Here is a 20,316-nt window from a genome sequence, read left to right as displayed (position 1 = left end):
ATTATATTTATAAATTCCTTCCCTGCATTTTAATTTAGTTGGATGATTGTATTAATAGTTCATTTTTCACTTGTTGCTGCTTGAACTTTAATGAGGGGAACACGCGCTATCTCATAAGGGCAAGAGATGAAAGGAAAGTGGAGAAAGTGGAGAAAGAGCACATGTTTCTGGACTCTACATGTGCTATTATTGTTAATAGCCATTTAATCAGGAGATATGTAATGAAGATGTTTGAATTACACCATCTTATTCACGTTATTACTGAGTTGCCTGTGCCTGGTGGAGACTGAGAAGCTGCCGCCATGAACGATAATAAGGACCTTTTCACAGCTTGCGCTGGTTTCCATTTACCCTGTCGCTTATGAAACGCCATATTAACAGTACAGTACACAAACTTTTCATATTCACCATACCTCTCCCACTGCTTCTTTCTCAACTGCTGAATCAAGTTTGTTGTCTTACAACACTATGGCAGTATTCCTCACACTCCGTTATGTCATGACAGTGCTGCTGAAGTCTTAAACGAGTCACGCGTCTTTTGCGACATGAGCGACCGGTTTACGCAATCTGCCAAATTACTGATCACCGATAGAGACATAAGACGTGAATATCGACCGATGCGATCAGTGATCTGAACATCCCTAATTTCTGGGTCATGTTTTGTCTGCCGAATCATAAATAGCAGCAAGTCCAAATTCCTAGCTTTTAAATTACACCTATTTTTCAAATGAGAAGCTTTTAATGAATTGGTAGTTCCAGATTAAATGATAAATTAAAACATTTTAAATATCGGTATCGGCCACAATGAGCTGTGAATAATTTGTTATCGTATTGGCCTAGAAATTCCATATCGGTGCATCCCTATTTAAAGTGTTGAAATGGTACAGTGCCTTGCAAAAGTATTCAGACCCCTGACCAATTATCTCATATTACTGAATTACAAATGATGCATTGAAATTTCATTCTGTTTGATATTTTATTTTAAAACACTGGAACTCAAAATCAATTATTGTTAGGTGAAATTGGTTTTATGTTGGGAAATATAAAAAAATAATAAAAAAAACCCTGAAATATCTTGCTTGCATAAGTATTCAACCCCTGTGCTGTGGAAGCTGCCAGGTTACACCGATGACAGAAATTGCCCTAACGAGGACACAATTACTTTACCATTGGCATCCACCTGTGAATCATTAAAGTTGCAATCACATTTTCTGGATAAAAAAAAAAACATTGTTGAAGGATCATTGGTCAGGCTGTGAATCTGAAGGAAAATGAAGACCAAAGAGCATTCCACAGAAGTTAGAATAAAGTAATAAAAATGCATAGATTAGGGAAAGGGTACAAAATAATATCCAAATGTTTGGATATCCCAGTGAGCACAGCTGGATCAATAATCAGGAAGTGGAAGCTGCACCACACCACCCAGGTACTGTCAAGAAAAGGCTGTCCCTCAAAACTCAGCACTCTAACAAAAAGGAGACTTGTGAGAGAAGCCACAGAGAGGCTAACAATCACTTTGAAGGAGCTACAGAGTTCAGTGGCTGGGAGTGGGGTAATGATGCACCAGTCAACCATATCAAGAGCACTGCATAACGCTGGCCTGTATGGGAGGGTGGCAAGAAAGAAGCCGTTACTCAAAAAGTACCATCTGAAAGCACATCTGGAGTTTGCCAGAAAGCATGTGAGTAACCCAGCTGTGATGTGGGAGAAGGTTTTGTGGTTAGATGAGACCAAGATCGAGCTTTTTGGCCAAAACTCAAAGACCTAACACTTCCTATGCCTCAAGACACACCATCCCTACAGTGAAGTATGGTGGTGGCAGCATCATGCTGTGGGGATGCTTCTCATCAGCAGGGACTGGTCATCTTGTTAGAATTGAAGGAATAATGGACGGAGCAAAATATAGGGAAATACTGCAAGAGAACCTGATTCAGTCTGCTAAAAAAACTGAAGCTTGGGAGGAAATTCACCTTTCAGCATGACAATAATCCCAAGCACAAGGCCAAAGTATAGTCACACAGTACAAACAGTACAGATGCGATGAAAACTCAAAGTGTGTCTTCAAATGAGGTTACACACACACACATACACACACATGTGAAACAGGATATCCTCTTTGGATACTTTGTTGGGTTTCTTTTATTTCTGTTAAAGGAATTGTAAAATCCTCTGAGTAGCATGCTAGCAGCTAGTTGTTCACAAATGGAGGCTGTGGACTCCTCTCCTTTCTCAATGCTTTGTGCGTCATAGGTTTTTTTTTAACAATCACAGGGTGCAGCACCTCCCACAGTCTCCAACATTCCCTATACGCCCCCAAAGTACCTACTCCAGATTAGGAGCCAAAAATCCCCCAAAAACGGCTCCAAGGAATTATAGTTCCTTAGGTGCGAAAGCGATGAAAAGTACTAGTCCCGGGGGAAAGTACCTTGGTGATAAGCTCATTGGTAATGTCACACGTCACGTAGAGGAGGAGTCAGGAAGCGCGTCATTGTTTACAAGAGAAACTTGTGCCGTTCACAAACCAAAACTGTCCAAAACAATTTCAAAACAATATAATAATAATTTCCAAATAATAATAAAAAAAAAAACAATATAAACAATGACGACTGCTTCCTCCTCCACGTGACGCGTGACCTTACCAACGAGCTTACGTCATCCCTCTCATGAGCGCACGTCACAGAGATGTACGGAAGTTTTAACTACGTTTGTAGTTAAAAAGTATATAAGTATTGTTTTGTTTCTCAAAATAATCAATCGTTTGCATTCAGAAGAACTTTATTTGTCGACTGGAGTCGCGTGGATTATTTTGATGCACCCTAAATATGCATTTTGGTCCATCAAAAAAATGGAGGACATTCACTTGCATTGTTTAAAGGAGGAGGCTTGAAATGAAATCCTAAAAGTCTTAAATTCTGTTTTGATGAAGATAGAAACTCAGATACATCTTGGATGGCCTGAGGGTAAGTTATCAGCTAATTTTCATTTTTGGGTGAACTATTCCTTTAAAAAAGGACTTAATTATTAATCTGTTTCTCACCCACACTTACCATATCGCTTCTGAAGATATGGATTTAACCACTGGATTTATACGGATTACTTTTATACAACCTTTATATGCTTTTTGAACCTTCAAAGTTCTGGCCACCATTCACTTACATTGTATGAACCTACAGAGCTGAGATATTCTTATAAAAATTTTCATTTGTGTTGTGCAGAAGAAAAAAATTCACACATCTGGGATGGCATGAGTTAATGATGCAAATTTTCATTTTTGGATAAACTGTCCCTTTAACCTGCTAGCTTTGTGTGTGGCGCACAGATTCTGAACCAATAGACTAGCATCACCATTATTTGGTGTTACATGCGTGGTCCTGTTCCTCACACAGAGAGGCAACAAAAGCAGAGGGTAAGAGAGAGAAAGATTTACCTTCCCTCTCTCAACAGTCAGACCTAACCTACTTAAATTTTTATCTCTGTACTACTAGTGCTATGTCATGGGGCATTCACGCTTAAAGCTGTTGATCGTAGTGGGCATTCCTACTTCTTTAAAATGCAGACAATTCCTGACACTGTTTTCCACGCATCATTTATTACATGTCTCATCCCACATGCAGAGATAACTCATATAGAACAGTGAAAACGCTCTCAGTAGCATTATATACAGTAACTTGCCTGTACTCAACTGTAGTATCTTACGAGAGACGGATCATGTGTGCTCTAATGCCAATTGTTTAGCGCACATTGCTGCTCAGTTTCATAAAGTTAAACTTTTCTTAATTAGTCTTATCGCTGAACACCTCTACATCACATCGCCAGTGGTCAGCTGTCGCTCATGTTGTCAGAAACTACCAACTCTCATTGAAAATTAAAAAGACTTCCAGTCGCTTTGTCGCTGCAAATTGCCAAACGAGTGAATGCCCCTTATGGCATGTTTTCCCTTTACTCCTAAACATCCCCTCTGTCTCAGATTAAAGGACCTCAATGTTTTAAATCAATTTGGTTATCACTGTAGTACATTCCCCAGAGCTAGAGAAGCAGAAATAAACAGACCCCAGCTGTTCTCTCTCTCTCTCTCTCTCCTCTGCACACTCTTTTATTCACATTACTCAATTATTTACACATTTCCTGTTTGCAGCCGTGGACATTGCCTTGTTTGTTCTGGGTCTGTTTGCAGTTTATAAGCATCTCCAGCACAGATGGTTATAATGTGTGAATCGCTTCTAGAGGAAATCTGATGACTGTCTATTTCAGTGAGGTGACCTCACACCAGCAGATCTTGCAGTAATGCTGCTGTACCACAGCCAGCTTAGACAACTGTGACATTGTCGTCACCATTTATTTAGCAGTACCAACCAGTGCCTTAGAACAGTTTTGGTTTTATAACATTAAAAATTGTGTGAGATGTCCATTTCACTAAGGGGTTTGAAATGGCTTAAATGCTCATTTGGAATTTCCTTAAAGTGAAGGTGAACAGGTCTAAAATCAAAGTGGTGGTCTGTAAAATGTGAATCAGACTGAGAGGTGATGTCAGTTATTTTACCTTCATCTGATTCCTGAATTTGAGCCATGAAGGGCAAGTTTATTAGCTGAATTTGATTTGGGATTTCTTTGGAAAGGAACATTTACAAGAAAGCTGATCGGTTGCTGTTCACAGCATCAGCTTTTTGTCACTAATACGTATTACCTATAATTAGAGCCACTGCTTTATTATAATCATAACTATGATTCAAATATAACAGTGAATAGTTTATCCAATGTTTTTTTTCTTCAGTAAATTTAGATTTAATTGTTTTAGCACTGTGACTTTAAATGGGATGAATTTAGAGAATTAACTTCTCCAAGAGGGTTTTGGTGTGCTGTGCTGACAGTGTGTTAATAGTCTATTAGTAACAGTAGACCATCAACGCATTCAAACCCTCATGAAGAAGTTGTCACCAAATTCATCCCCTTAAAAACACGAGCACAACAATCAAAGCACATCTTTCAGAACTTCTTTAAGCAGTGTTACTGTTATAGTGCATAATCTATAGGTTTGTGTTAATTTTCTTTTGTGTATCTCTCCTTCACGCTCACATACATTCGCCCTTACTCACTCTTATTACCTACATGTCTTCAAAGCATGTGAGCCCTCATCCATGGGGCCCTTGTGTTTTTGTTTTGGTCTTTGTGTCCTATCTGATGTTCATGTCTGTGTTTAGGAGTACATGGTTCAAGACTACCGAACCCCCCTGCAGGACCAGCAGCGCCGCAGACCTTCACTACTATCAGAATTCCACCCCGGGACCGAGAGGTGACACACCCCCTCTCATCTCTGCCTTTAGACATTATTCTATGCTCCTCCTCTTATTTTGCCATATTAAAGACAACATGAGAACAAAATTGACCCTGAATGGCACTGGTCATCAGTGCCTCTTTTTCTTAAAAAAAATCACATTATCTTAACTGTTCTGTTCTACTGACTTCAAAGATTTGCGAGCGGTAGGGAGGGACACAAATAGGAGAGTACTCTGAAATTGACAGCAATGAATGATTAGGGAAACAAATGAAAACACACTTGATTTTTGGTTTACAACTTCATTAACAACTATACACAAATGTGCAAAAATGGGGCCTCATATCTCATTTTTCAGTTTGTTATGGTGACATTTTGGGTGGTACCGCTGTGTCCAATTGGTTAGAGGGGTTTGTGGGCAGGAAAAATTACTAATTAATAATACCACTGCCTAAAATGTTTAACAGCCATCTGATCTAATCATATCCTTATGGATAAAATCAAGTGTCTTCATACATTATTTCCTGCTTCCAAGAAATAATGTATTTCAATAAATCTTTTTTCACTCTGAAATGTCATGTTACATGAATTAATTTATTTGTGAATGCTGTTTCATGTTGTCTAAAAAAAATTGTTGTTGAAGTTTTAGGGCACGTCCACTAATACTTTTCTCTATGTTTTTACCTTATGTCCACACTAAGAAAACACTCTCCCAAGTGGATAAATTTGAAAACGCCATGGTAGTGTGGGAAGGGGAAACGGAGATATCTGAAAACGATGACATATTTGTTGTCATGTGACGCAGATCCATTGATCCATTCAACTCAAAACAATCAAGATGGTGTTGTATGTTGGATAGGCATTGTTGTGCCTGTTATTCACTTTGAGAGCATTGTAAAAGATAAATGTGACTTTGTACAACCTTCACATTGGATTCTTTCAAAGGTGAGGGGAAGTTTACTCGGAACTGCTGTTCAGGGATGGACCATGAGGACAATTGCTTTTCAGACCATACATAGATTGACGATTTTTCGCATGTGCAGTAAGGGGATTTAAGAGTTTTCATGTTTCTGTGTGGATGAGAAACTTTTGAAAAACGCCTGAAAATAGCAGTGTGGACAGAGCATTACGAAAATGCCGTTTTCAAATGTATCCGGATTAATGTGAACATAGCCTTAATGTTCTTTACTGAAGCCTTTGATATAAAAATTGTAGTGTAATTAACATGTCTCTGGTCTCATGCAGGCCACCGGAGCGCAGGCACGGCTATGAGCAGCAGTTTCATGCTGTCACAGCTCATCAGGAGCAGGAGACTCTGGAGGCCAAGCGTCCCCGCATCGAGAACTTATCTGAAACACACTTTTCACGAACTCAACCCCCTGGCATTGTACTGCCCCCTCAACACACCATACAGGACGGCATCAGGGCCACCGGAGAGATCAAGAAGGTGGTAAACACGCACACTTGCAAACACACATACCAGCATAAAATGAATACCTGCAAGAAAAGTTCAAGCATCACTACATTACATGAAACAAACAGATCAGATTGTTGCCTGTTATGGATGTTATATTTTCATTTTTGGATCGCAAATTTGGATCTAGTTGTTTACACATCTCATTACACATTATCTCTTCTGCACTTTCGCTCTGTCTCTCTCTGGAGCAGGAAACCCAGTTTAGTGTGAAGGTGGAGGCCTCGTCTCCTGGTGGAGTTCCTCAGGTGGGCGAGGATGCAGACGCATCACCCTCCAAACTCTCCAAGGAGGAGTTGATTCAGAGCATGGACCGGGTCGACCGTGAGATCGCCAAAGTTGAGCAGCAGATTTTCAAACTAAAAAAGAAACAGGTGCGTAGCCTTAAAAAAAACAACAACACTAGCGTATGAGAAAAAGTGAGCTAGAAAGGTACTTAAAGGGTTTAAAAGCTCAAGCATTTTGCGTTTCAGTTCTCGGCTATTGTTTATATTTCGTAAATAAAGAGCTTATCGTCATTTTGACCATTTAGCAGGCGCTTGTGTGACCTAATGACAATATTTGTTTGTATAAATCCTTGTTTATTGGAAAACTTATTTCTCTCACTCTTTGTACATGCTAGGGTTCAACCCAATGTCACAGTATAGCTTCCTTACACTAGATCTCACAGCTAACAGCAGATTGGGTTTTTGTCCAATCAGAGCTTATCTTCATTACTAAGCCTTGTGGGAAATGTGCCCTCCTGAGAAGAGGCTTGTCTCAGCTCCCTTGCCTGTGCCAGCTTTTCCTGCTTTATTTGAAGGCCATGCCAAATCCTTCAGGATTGCATCATGATAATCCCAAAAGCTGCAAGAGTACATGCACTAATTCCTCTCTCCAGCTGCAATCTCTGTTTTCTAAAATGTCTGATTGGCATGATACTAACCTGCTGGTAAAATGTACTTTCCCTCGTCATTTGGATCTTTTGATCTTTAACCTGTTTTTCATTCATAAAATCAGCAGCATTTTAAATTAGCATTATGGCTTTAGAGAGGAAAGTTACAAGATAAATTATGTTGAGGATGTGTAATATTACACCTCTCTGCTGCACTTTGATATCTGTGAGAAACCTTAACCCCTAACTCTAATTATCTTGTTCCAGATCATTTGAGCTACTAATATGTTGTGCTCTTAGTTTTCTTGGCTGTAAAACTTACTATTCACCTGGTGGGCAACAGCACAGTAGAAGTTTTTTTTAATTGATATATATATATATATATATATATATATATATATATATATATATATATATATATATATATATATTATATTGTGTGTGCACACTTGTTTAGGCTTCAAGTTTAAGATGCATTATCATGTTGTCTCTTAGCAACAACTGGAGGAGGAAGCGGCAAAGCCATTAGAGCCAGAAAAGCCTGTGACTCCACCCCCGGTTGAACACAAACATCGCAGCATCGTCCAGATTATTTACGACGAGAACCGGGTACATGCACAATTTATACATGTACACAGATCTTTCATAAAGCAGTTCTTTCTACAAAATATGCAATGTGTACAACCCTTACAAGTCAAGTTGTTAAATTTTATTTATAAAGCACATTTAAAAAAAAAAACAGAAGTTGATTCAAAGTGTTCTACAATCAATAAAGCATAATAATAATAATGACAAATAAAAATATAAAAACAATGTGCAAATCAAAATGATAAAACACTAACAGAAAAAATACAGTTTCATTACAAACTGTATCAAAAGCTAAAGAGTAAAGATAGGATTTAAAGTAAGACTTAAAAATGGCTTGAGAAGGAGTGGACCTCACGTGAAAGGGGACACTGTTGCAAAGGTTAAAAAGGCCTAATCACAATTCGACTTACAACGGGGGACGTTGAGCCTTTTGGGGGGAAGAGTAGGTGGAGAAGGTCTCTAGCATATTAAGGTGCAAGATCGAAAAGGGCCTTGTGAACATAAAGAAGAATATTTAAATCAGTCCAGAAATTAATAGGTAACCAGTACAGGGGAAATATGATCCCTATTATTTGACCCTGTTAAAAACCTAGCTTTAGCATTTTGAACAATCTGTAAATGCGATAAGGCAGATTGAGACAGGGCAACGTACAGAGATGTGTACACTATTGTTGCATGGAAATAAAAATTCTAGGTCGAAACTGAAAATTCTGGACACACTGGGCAAAATAATGGAACCAAAAATGATTATATTAAATTAGACTATGAATTGAATAATTGAGCAAATTCTAAATGTTATTATTAGGGATGCACTGAAACCACTTTTTCTATAGCTAAACTTTTCATTATCAAATAGAGTGGACAGAGAAGGATTATATAAAAAATGAGTACCAGATTAAGACAACCTTTATTGGTCACTACTCTACTGGATAATGCAGCAGCAAAATTAACAGTAATTCCAGTGAAAATCTTCAGTGAACACGAGGCCAGTTGTATGTGGACCTGGAATGTGGATTGGATTCTTCAGTAGATCTCTTTTGTGCTCACTTTAGTTTTGATATATCACATCACATTAATCGGTCAATATAAAATTAAATATTATTATCAATATAATTATTGTTAAAAATAATAATAATATGGTTATATTATATAATTATATAATTTCAGTCCCTCTGGCTTTTATTTTGGCGAAATACTCTAGGAAGAATTTAAGAGTTTCTGTCTATTTTAATATGCTTCTCATCAGGTGAAATGCTCCTTCTGTGCCATTCTCAATGCATATTTTAAGTGAACAGAACTATCAATCATCTACACTTGAGATGGAGTTGATGTGGAGAGCTCACATATTGCTAGCCGCACAGCTGAAAACAGCAACGCGTCAACATCCCTGCGTGTGCTGTGTGTGTGTGTCAACAACAGAGCAGTGCTTATTCACTGAAGTGCGCTGCACATTCAGACTATATATTTATTTATTAAATGCATCCCTTGCGATTCACAAAACTATTGTATGGAGGAGTATTGTATTGTATGACTCTTAATATTTCCTTGAATACTACTTATAATAATTAATACAAATTAATATGAAGGTTGTTTTCACAAAGTGATTTGTTCACGGTGAAGGTTGGGGAGTTGAGAGAGGTTTCATCCTGGTAAAATGAATCATGGTTTTACTAAAGTAATATTGTAGTAACCATGTTTTTTGTGGCAGAAGCAATAGTTTCAATGCAATTAATCATGGTGCTACTACAGTAATATGGTGTTAATATAGTAACCATGTTAAATGTTGTGGTAGCTATAATTCTAACTACAAGATACCATGGTTATTCTATGGTTACTGTAGTAAAATCATGGTTAATTTTTGTAAGGGAAGGTTAGGGTTAGGTTTAGGGGTAGGGGTTGGTGAGTGTCTGTGGGACTTTTAATAAACACAATAAACACGCTGCAGTGATGCCACTGTACTGTATTTAATTAGGGGTGCATATAGAAACCTATCTGCCACTATTTGCACTGTGTGTAAAAAGCATCTAACACTGTTTGCACTTTTTTTGTTGCAATTTACACTTAGTGCAAATAGCCTATGCCTTCTAATCAGGGCCGCCGATAAGGGGTGGACAACTGGACCTTTTGGCCCGGGCTTGAGGGGGGCCCGGACTGGAGGGGGGGGGTCCACAGAATTTCTATATATGTCTATATTGATGGGATAACTGTTCGCGAAAGTATAAACAATGCTTAAGTATAAAAAGATGGCGCAAAATAATTGTTCACACATTGGCGTGTATTGCTTTGTCAAGTTTTTGGAATATGTGAAAATGAATGAGATTTGAGAATGGGGCATCTTTGCATTCCCCACACTTTGAGAAACACTGGCTTAAACTATTTGTAAAATTAGCTGCTGAGACCACACACACACACACACACACACACACACACACACAACCTCCCAAATGTCTCTCACTCTCAATGCTAGTCAACAACTGAGAGTGTAGTTGGCTCATTTAGTGTAGTGTGTCAGCAGACTATCTTTCTAACCACAAGGACATACATCTGTCTCTTTTGGCAACATTGTCTTTCTGTTGTTTCACAGAAAAAGGCAGAAGAAGCCCATAAGATACTGGAAGGGTTGGGGCCTAAAGTGGAACTGGTGAGTACTGTAGAAATTGCTTTCTTATGCAATAGATGTGTGTGTGTGGCTGTTGGGTGGGTGTTTGTGTAACTACCTAACCTGCAACCCTTCTGTCTCTCTGCAGCCTCTCTATAACCAGCCCTCTGATACTAAAATCTACCATGACAACATTAAGACGTAAGTATGTTTTGAATTCAACAAGACTGGTCAGATGTGTGGTCTGGAGCTTGTACTTACTAATCTATTAGTTCTATCACTATTCGATGCTTTGGACCTTTGTCAACTTGTTGGTGATTGTGGGATTTTAGTTGCGCAGCTCCCTGTATATTAGTGTGTTATCATTATCTTTGTATGATAACGAGTAAAGCTTCGCCTTCCCAAAGGAAGTTATAATCAAGCCACACAGCGGATGTCTTAAAATGGTCTGAATTTGTTTGGAATGTTCACATGGAAGCCAAAATTCTTGTGAACCACTCTGAAAACCCTAAAACAAACCAACATGTCATTCATAGGCTGACAAAAGCTGTAAGCGAGTGAGACACCATTCGCTATTTTTATTTGTACCTTTCGGTGGTTCACCATTCAACATAAGCAGCTTGAATCTTGCATATTGGAGATGTGCAAGCTTTTGTTTCTCACATGCATCAACTCAGCTGCACTCTCCAGTGGCTGTTAGACAGCTGATGTTGCGTAGCGTGTGGTGAGTGATTTACATAAGGTCAACACTGACACTGCAACTGGACGACTTGTTGATTGATGACTTAGTTGTGAACATGAGATGTCTTGCAAGCCCTAGTCTGGGCAGAATGAGGTTCTCCCTTGATTTCACTGCAATAATGGTCAGACAGATGCAAGCACCCTGTGTGTGTTTGTTTGTGTGTGTGTGTGTTTGTTTGTGTTTGTGTGTGTGTGTGTGTTTGTTTGTGTGAGTGAAAATGTTTTATAGCAGCTGAAAGTGTGTATTTGTGATTAGCACTGACGGAAAGCCTGTCTGTGTAGGTTGGTTATAGTGAAACTGGAGTGTGTGTACACGGGTCAAAGTCAGTCTGTCTGTATGTAGTGTGCTGTTGACTCAGACACGTGATAGAGTAGGGATGTGTGTTTATATGTACATGATGAGAAAAGCCCATTGTCCATTTTCATGAATCGACAATGGTGACCACCAGAAAATAGTAGTTTTCACAAAATAGCAACCTGATATAATGCATGTAAAACTTACTACTATGGGGGATGTTCAGACGTGTGATTGCTTTCTGCTTGTGCCAAAGAAAATGGGACAAAGACACTGAATTAAATTACTTCAGATGTTATAATATGTGCTCAACTAGATTGAAGACTCCTAAACTAAGACAGTCATCCTCCATGCTTGTTTGTTTTGGGGCAGGCTATTTAGTAATAGTCAGTTAGTTATAGTAGCACTTGACCCCTTACACCCTTCAAAATTTGTTTGTAAATGTGAGAAATCAATTTTGAATCTATTGAGAAATCTTGTTCATACTTCTACGTGTAGTGTTAGCTGCTTTTATGTGGGGGAATGTAAGCATGCTGGTTTTTATTGATGCAGGAACCAAATGATGAGGAAAAAACTGATTCTGTTTTTCAAGAGGAGGAATCATGCACGCAAACAGAGGGTAAGTGTATCTTTCTCTTACACTGTGTCTGTGAACACGTGTTTCAGAAAGCGTTCCTTCATCAGGAGAGAAGTCTAAAGCTGCTGAGAAACTAGAATATGTGTAAAAAAAAAAAAAAAAGATAAAATGCATAAACCCACATTCGTTTCACATCTTATTATTAGCATCATCTTATACACTCACTGAACACTTTATTCTGAACACTATGGTTCCACTTTGGATAAAGTACAATTGTACAGAGTGGTTATCTGAGTTACCGTAGCCTTTTTGTCAGCTCGAACCAGTCTGGCCATTCTCCGTTGACCTCACTCATCAACAAGGCATTTCAGTCCGCAGAACTGCCGCACTCTGGAAGTTTTTTTGTTTTGGCACCATTCTGAGTAAACTCTAGAGACCATTATGCGTGAAAATCCCAGGAGATCAGCAGTTATAGATATACTCAAATCAGCCCGGCTGGCTCCAACAATCATGACAACGTCGAAATCACTGAGATCACATTTTTTCCCCATTCTGATGGTTGATGTGAACATTAACTGAAGCTCCTGTATCTGCATGATGTTATGTATTGCACTGCTGCCACATGATTGGCTGAGTAGATAATCACATGAATAATAGGTGTACCTAATAAAGTGCTCATTGAGTGTATATAAGCCGCTCTTCCACCATCGGGCCGAACAGTTCTGATGAGCATGGTAAGTAATTGTTCAGGTAGCATTTACACTTTAACACGGATTAGTACGGTACAATTACAAACTGTTCCCAGCCCATATTTCTCAGCACGGTTGGCTAACCATGCTCGCAGAGAAGCGTGCTGTTGAAAACGGCTTTAGTGACATGGTGACTCAGGATTGGTCCATCTTCCATAATCCTGAATTTGCAGCACCACAATGGAAAAAGACTGTGCTAACGAGCCTGGATTGGTACAGAACGATGAGATTCAGCAGTGATAATCATCTTGCCTGATGATGGGAAAGCAGCTCTACAAACACACACTGCTTTTGTGTGTACTTTCTGCACTTTTACCACACAATATGTTTGGTATTACATGCAGAAAAGTTAATGAGTGGATTAGGGCTGCACGATTATAGCAAAAATCATAATTGTCGATTATTGCCCTTGATATTGTAATCGCGATTATTAATGTAGATTAAAATATTAAATTACCGTGACCTTACAAAGTAAGCAACCGTGTGGTTCTTCAGAATAGCAGATTTCAATGGTGGATATGAGCTGCGCTCCAGTTTCTTTTAAGCATCTTTTAAGCTTTATATTGTGTTTTATTTTATATTGTAATAATGTTTGTTAAGGTAAGGCAAATAAAGTTTATTTTAAATTGATATCTATGGAATAGAATACATTTATTGCTAAATTACTGCTTAAATTATTAGTCCAATACAGTAAATAATATGACCTATTCAATATTCAAACTTATTAACAGCCGATTTAAATTGACCAAGTTACTTACTTCAGTCCTTTGGTGGCGAGGCAGGGGACCATTCATCCCATTAGATCTTCAATGGTGATCTTGTTCATGTAAGATCATCGTTAGATCATTTTTGGCCTCAGTAGTTGCACTTTGGAAATTAAAAAGTCATTTCCGATCGGAGTTTGTGCGATCCGTGAAAATGTTAAATCTACCAATACCAGCTGTGTGGCAAATGGGTCTTATTAGAGCAGATGTGATAACAATAACGGTGATTCCTGAAATATGCTATTCATGCCATATTCTTTATGTTGGCTACACTTCCAAAACACACTTGGAACAGTTAAGCTGAATTACTTTATTGCTATTTTGTACAAATCAAATTCACATTGGCCTACTTATTAACATGACAAAACAAAACTGTTATTAAATTTTTAATAAATTGTACACAGAAATCGAGCAACGTGACAAACTCTCCCATAACAATGACTGCTCTCACTCACTGCAGGTTTACACTGTTTGAGACCTGCATTTCGACGCGAGCTCAATGACGCTCCGCACAAAGTTCTGCACTCTCGCGAATGCTCATTAAAAACAAAGCTGTCTAATCAGCATAATAAATCTATTATTTACACCGCGTCTGTGCCTTGATTAGAACGGGGTCGTTTTAGTTTTGTCCTGTTGCACATTTGCAGTGTATTTAACATCTACGTTCAAAGTGAGCGGTGCAGTGAATCCAAAATAATTCCAAAGTGCTTTTCGCTCTTGTTCTACATCTTCTTTTCAAGTGTCAGGTGATGTTTCTTCAATATTAATTTTCGTGTGCCACGCGAACAGAGCTAGAACATAAAGCAAGCATCTGGGCATTCAGACGGTTTAAAACTTGCGCATTAGGATCAGTTGTCATTACTGATAGGACGGAGGACTAATTTAAGCGGCTCTGATTGGCCATTGTCGTTTCATTGCTAAATGGACATGTTAGTTATTGGTTAGAATACTCAACCTCTGCAAAAACACGATGCAACAGGAGCAGACTTAAACTGAACGCTGTAATCGTCAGCTTTCACGATTACATAATCGTGGCAGCCGTAATCGTAATTGCGATTAGTTTTTCGATTAATTGTGCAGCCCTAGAGTGGATGCATTGGGGGAAATATTACACCCTAAGGCTGAACAGAAACATCAACCATCACGGTATAATGGACACACCAAGGGTGTTCCAGGTTGATCTCTATCCATTATTGGCTAGAACCCCCAATTTGCATGCCATTGTAATTTGCTTTTGTTGATCTTTTGCTTATAATCTAGCAGCCTATAGGGGTGTGATTCATTGGTAATAGTCTGTGACTAAATTGAAATTCTCAAAGCAAGAGGTTCTTTCATATATCATCTGTTGGTTCCTCAAGCCTATAATAGTTTGGAAATGACTGAAGCTGAAGAGGTTTAGGGACCTCTCTAAGATCACCTTTGACTATGAAAATTTGCGACTTTCCTCATTTTTTTTCTCTCTCTCCCCCCTCTCTCCCCTCTGTCTTTTGTGGTTCAGGACAGTACAATGGTTATGTTTTCTTTTAAAGCCACTTCTAAACATACACTATTTTAGCCACACGAAAGCATTTTGATGGCATTATTTTTAAATAGGTTTGTTCTCAGGAAGGTATAGTCCAGTGTAATCTCTTGTTAGTGAAGCGGGTCGGTCAGACCTTTTGGACCACGAACAGTCAGTAGGTGGACATGGGCAAAAGCCAAGACGAAGGTTAACTGTTCACGGAGAGAAAAACAAGCCATTTTTGTTCTCGGTATACTGTATGACAGACACTAATGTATTTATCTCTCTGGGCAAGTCTTCATTGCGACTCCTCTTGTTGAACCTCTGTTCTCTTTCCCTCCCTCTCCCTTTCCTCAGCTCTCTGCCTCTTCCTCTCTTTTTCTGTCTGTCCTGCAGCTCTAGCTTTCATGTTCATATAAGATTACATTATAAGAACACTACTGAGAATACTAAGATATTACGAGACGTGTTCAAGTTAATTGGTTTAAATTAACAGGATAATTTTCCTTGTTGGGGCCCACAAGCTTCTCAGTCAAAGTGCAATCTAGTGTCAGTGTATATAGTGCTGTTTTTTTAGGAAATACAGTTGGGCTATTGACTATATCAGAGAACAGCTTCAGGGTTCCCGTGGATCCTTGAAAAGTCTTAAAATGTCTTAAATTCAGTTTTCCAAAATTTAAGGTCATAAGTTTTAAATATTTTAAATGATATTTAAACTAATTGAAACAAAAGTCTTAAATTTGGGGGCGGAAAGACAGGAATGGTGATATGACCTAATGTGATTATCAAACTTAAAAAGAATACTTCAAAGTGAAAACGCAGCACTGTTGTATTTTCTTCAAGCACGGGTGGGCTGTTTTCAGCTGTTGCAGAGCAGTTCACAATAATTAGCAATGTCGGAAATTTATGACAAGCTATCACTAAAGATCATCTGTTGATGATGATGATAATGTAGCAGTGAAGCGCAAACATTTCAAAATAAGAGTTCCTGGTGCATGTCTAAGTTAAAGTGCCTTTAAAGTTAAAAGTTATGCAAAGGTCCATGCATGAAGTGCACCTGGAATTTAATTAAATTTGGACTCTTGTAGCCTCTGTCTGGCCCTCCCCATCACAGGAAGGTAAGACTAAGAACATATAAAATAGGCTAGCAATTTTAAAAAACTATTGGCAAACTAACTGGCTGTCTTTCAACACATTATCAAATCAGCACAATCCAATCTCGGTCGACTTCTAATTTGTAACTATTCATAGAATGGTACATAAACCAATTTTAATGTGATATAAACTGTATGTGGAAAACATGCCTCGAGTGTTTTAAACTTGCATATAGCCTACCCTGTTTTACTGGTAATCAATATTAAGGCCATGTTGAATGTGTGCCCCTGCCTGTTTAGGTAAGAGTCTGTGATACATGATTTATTTTGAGATTGTGTTGGTTTGTTTTGGTATGGGGACACTGTATTTATTTTATTTGGTCAGGCCTTGAAAAAGGTCTTGAAGTCTTAAATTTGATTTTAAAAACTCTGCAGCAACCCTGAGCTTTTTGACCAAATCTAAATGGTAAAAAAAGGCTATGAAACAGTGCAAATTAGTGCCATTTATTTTTTGGGGGAAACTGTGTTATTTAAGAATAATAATGCTAAAGAATTTCTTGATGCCTTAAGGGGCGGTCACACTACACTTTGCGCTCCATTCACTCCCATTCAAACGAAGGAGGCCAGAAACGCAAGATCATGCAAATAAATTTTGTACAACGCTGCATACCAAAGTTGAAGTTTGGTGAACTCTGAAACGCAAATCCTTATGACGAGAGGACAAATGATCAATAGAAGTTCAAAATGTCACATGCTGACCTCTTGGCTCAATACAAAGAATACATACAGTATTTTAAAGCTGTTTATATTTTTTAAATAATATTATTTGTTATTTGTGATGTATTATTTACTTACACCAGAACCCATCCCGTGTGACAACATATCATGCTCCTTTATATTGTCCGGAAAAATGTTGCGTGTTCAAGCCCAGTGTGACCGCCCCATTAGGGCTGCAACAACTAGTCAATACAATTGCTAAAATAGGTGCACAAAATTTATAGCATATATCTTAAAGGTATGCATGTTATTTGTAGGAGAGACGTGGGCATGGAAAAACATGCATTTTTATTTTAATGCTGGTCTTTATCCAATTAATTGGAATAATCAACAAATGAATCAATTATCAAAATAGTCGTTAGTTGCAAATATTTGTAATAGTTATTGTCCTGTCATTAACATTAATGCTTTTATCAATATTATTTAATGACATTTGAGCTATTATATAACATTACAAACATCATGTGTATTGAATATATTTAGTTAATTACTCATAAATGCTGAATAATTGTCAACTTTCTTGATTACCACAATAATTAATTTATTAGTGAAATAATTGATCAAGTGCTTGATACAATTTGTAGGTTATTATGTAATAGTTATCTGCTTTACTGGTAGAGGTGTTAGAAGAAAATGAGAACGAGGAACTTGTTTGACAGATTTGAGAGATTAATTGGATCTGTTATTTTGAGTGTGTAAATTCAATCATTACACCTCTCAAACGCAGTAATACATTTACAATTTGTATTTTTCTCCAAACATCCTCTTGTTTGTATTGTTTTTATTAAGCTGCTCTGTTGGTGTTGATGAGATAGACTGACCTGCCGAACGTGGAAATAACTCAAATGTGAGATCATGTAGCTTATTCTAAAATGTGGTGGTGTTGATTTTTTTTCTTCTCAGGAGCAGAAGATTTGCCAACGGTATGATGAGTTGATGACTGAGTGGGAGAAAAAAGTCGAGCGAATGGAGAACAACCCTCGCCGTAAAGCCAAAGAAAGTCGCACACGCGAATATTACGAGAGACAATTCCCTGAGATTCGCAAGCAGCGCGAACAACAAGAACGCTTCCAGAGGTCAGCTGGGCCTCCCACTTTCCCTTATGACCCATTAAAAGCTCTGTCAAACACACACATTCACTTGTATTGCTTTTCCCTGACACAGTTTTGATGTAACATCTTGTGTAAATACTCGAGGCGCAATGTTCTGTCCTGACTCAGCAGTTGACTAATCAGCATTTAGGTTCGCGCACTAGGGTCAGAGGTCAGGCTATGATGGTTCCTAGTACAGAGGTCGCAGGGCTTCCCTGAATTACAGGGAACTCTTTCTGGAACACCAGTAAAGCGGAACCAAGAAACATTCACATACCATTGACCTTGATGCACCGTAAGCACAGACACTGTTTTTTTTTTTGCTGATAAATTGACCAAAGTAACCAGTTTATTGTAAGACATTTTTTTATTACATTGTAAGCGCCAATATGTGTGGGTTCCGATTCTAAATATTGCCCAATATTAGACCAGCAAGGATAGTCCTTAGTCAGGGTAGACACCATTTAATAAAATTTTCGCTGTGAGAAATAGACGTGTAAATGTCCATAGTCACGTCAAATTATCACAACCTATCTTTTCCGGAGTTTTTAACATCCAAGGTATTTAACATTACAAACTGTTGAATAGACTGTACTTCTATCCTTCACAACCTTGTTTTCAATTGCAAAAATTTTAATTACACTGACTAAGGTCTATTGGCTTTGACTTGTATACCAAAACAACACCATTTCAAACATTCTGTTTAGTGCGAATCATCTGTCCTTTTTTCTGTATATGTAATTTATTTTATTTTTTTTATAGTTGGAAAGGTCGCAGGCTTTTGAGCTGTGGTTCTGTTCAATAAGATCAAACTTGCAAACTTCAGTGAGCGATGATTGACCAAGTGATGAAACCATCTTGATTGGTTTAGAGACTGTTTCAGCAACAATAGCTACATATGCTGGCTTCAGAGCTCATGAATAGACCCAGAGGAATCTGGCCAGCTAGCTGGAACCGCTGCTTCAAAGACTTTTTGTGGGAGAAGAAACAGGGTGGGACTCTGGACTGGTAGCTTGCTTGGGAAAGCAACGTTACATGGTTCGGAGACAACAAAGCCAGAAACAGAGAATACATTTCTCTAACCATGCTTCATCTTTCCCTTATTTAGGGTGGGCCAGAGGGGCACAGGTCTGTCTGCCACCATTGCAAGAAGTGAACACGAGATATCTGAGATCATTGACGGCCTCTCGGAGCAGGAGGTAAACCAGTGGTTTTAATGTCTGATCTTGTAACTCTAATTAAAGTCTGATGTTTTGGGCTTTATGCCTGGTTAAAGAAGTGATTTGGAAGGAATTTTAGAGCTTTACCCAGAAGAGTTGCACTTAAACATACACCCCATCCATCTCCCACACATCAGAGTTTATTTTTTCCTGTGAGCCACCGAGTTAGTATTTACATAGGAGTAAAGTTAGTAACGTGTAGCCAGATTTTTGACTTGCAACAATGTTTTGTCTACTTAGCAGCTTATTCTGGCCAAGAACTGACCACTTAGTCAGAAAGAGATGGTCTGAGTGATGTAATGTAATGCCACCAACCACAGTTCGTTTTGTAAACTAGAAATGGGGAGAAATGTGTGTAAACCACTAAATACACTCGCTGAGCACTTTATTAGGAACACCAGTACACCTACTTATTCATGCGATTATCTAATCAGCCAATCATGTGGCAGCAGTGCAATGCATAAAGTAATGCAGATACGGGTCAGGAGCTTCAATTAATGTTCACATCAACCATCAGAATGGGAAAAAATGTGATCTCAGTGATTTTTACCATGGCATGATTGTTGGTGCCAGATGGGCTGGTTTGAGTATTTCTGTAACTGCTGATCTCCTGGGATTTTCACACACAACAGTCTCTAGAGTTTACTCAGAATGGTGCCAAAAACAAAAAACGTCCAGTGAGCGGCAGTTCTGTGGACTG

General features: G+C 38.4%; 1 protein-coding gene across 17 annotated transcripts in view; it reads left to right on the top strand.

Annotated features, from left to right (window-relative positions):
• The window catches only part of LOC127427329 (nuclear receptor corepressor 1-like), a 137,778-nt gene that overhangs the window by 19,153 nt on the left and 98,309 nt on the right, over window positions 1–20,316 (top strand). For all 17 annotated transcript variants that reach the window (XM_051674922.1, XM_051674908.1, XM_051674901.1 and 14 more), the window contains 9 exons: window positions 5,199–5,290; window positions 6,518–6,719; window positions 6,941–7,120; window positions 8,116–8,229; window positions 10,793–10,849; window positions 10,956–11,008; window positions 12,396–12,462; window positions 18,209–18,381; window positions 19,505–19,595. In XM_051674922.1, coding sequence (XP_051530882.1) covers window positions 5,199–5,290; window positions 6,518–6,719; window positions 6,941–7,120; window positions 8,116–8,229; window positions 10,793–10,849; window positions 10,956–11,008; window positions 12,396–12,462; window positions 18,209–18,381; window positions 19,505–19,595 — 1,029 coding nt within the window. The remainder of the gene's footprint in view (window positions 1–5,198; window positions 5,291–6,517; window positions 6,720–6,940; window positions 7,121–8,115; window positions 8,230–10,792; window positions 10,850–10,955; window positions 11,009–12,395; window positions 12,463–18,208; window positions 18,382–19,504; window positions 19,596–20,316) is intronic.

Source organism: Myxocyprinus asiaticus, chromosome 3, assembly GCF_019703515.2.
Source record: "Myxocyprinus asiaticus isolate MX2 ecotype Aquarium Trade chromosome 3, UBuf_Myxa_2, whole genome shotgun sequence".
Classification (NCBI taxonomy): domain Eukaryota; kingdom Metazoa; phylum Chordata; class Actinopteri; order Cypriniformes; family Catostomidae; genus Myxocyprinus; species Myxocyprinus asiaticus.
The sequence above is the reverse complement of the archived record's forward strand: the minus strand, read 5'-3'. Positions and strand labels throughout refer to the sequence as shown.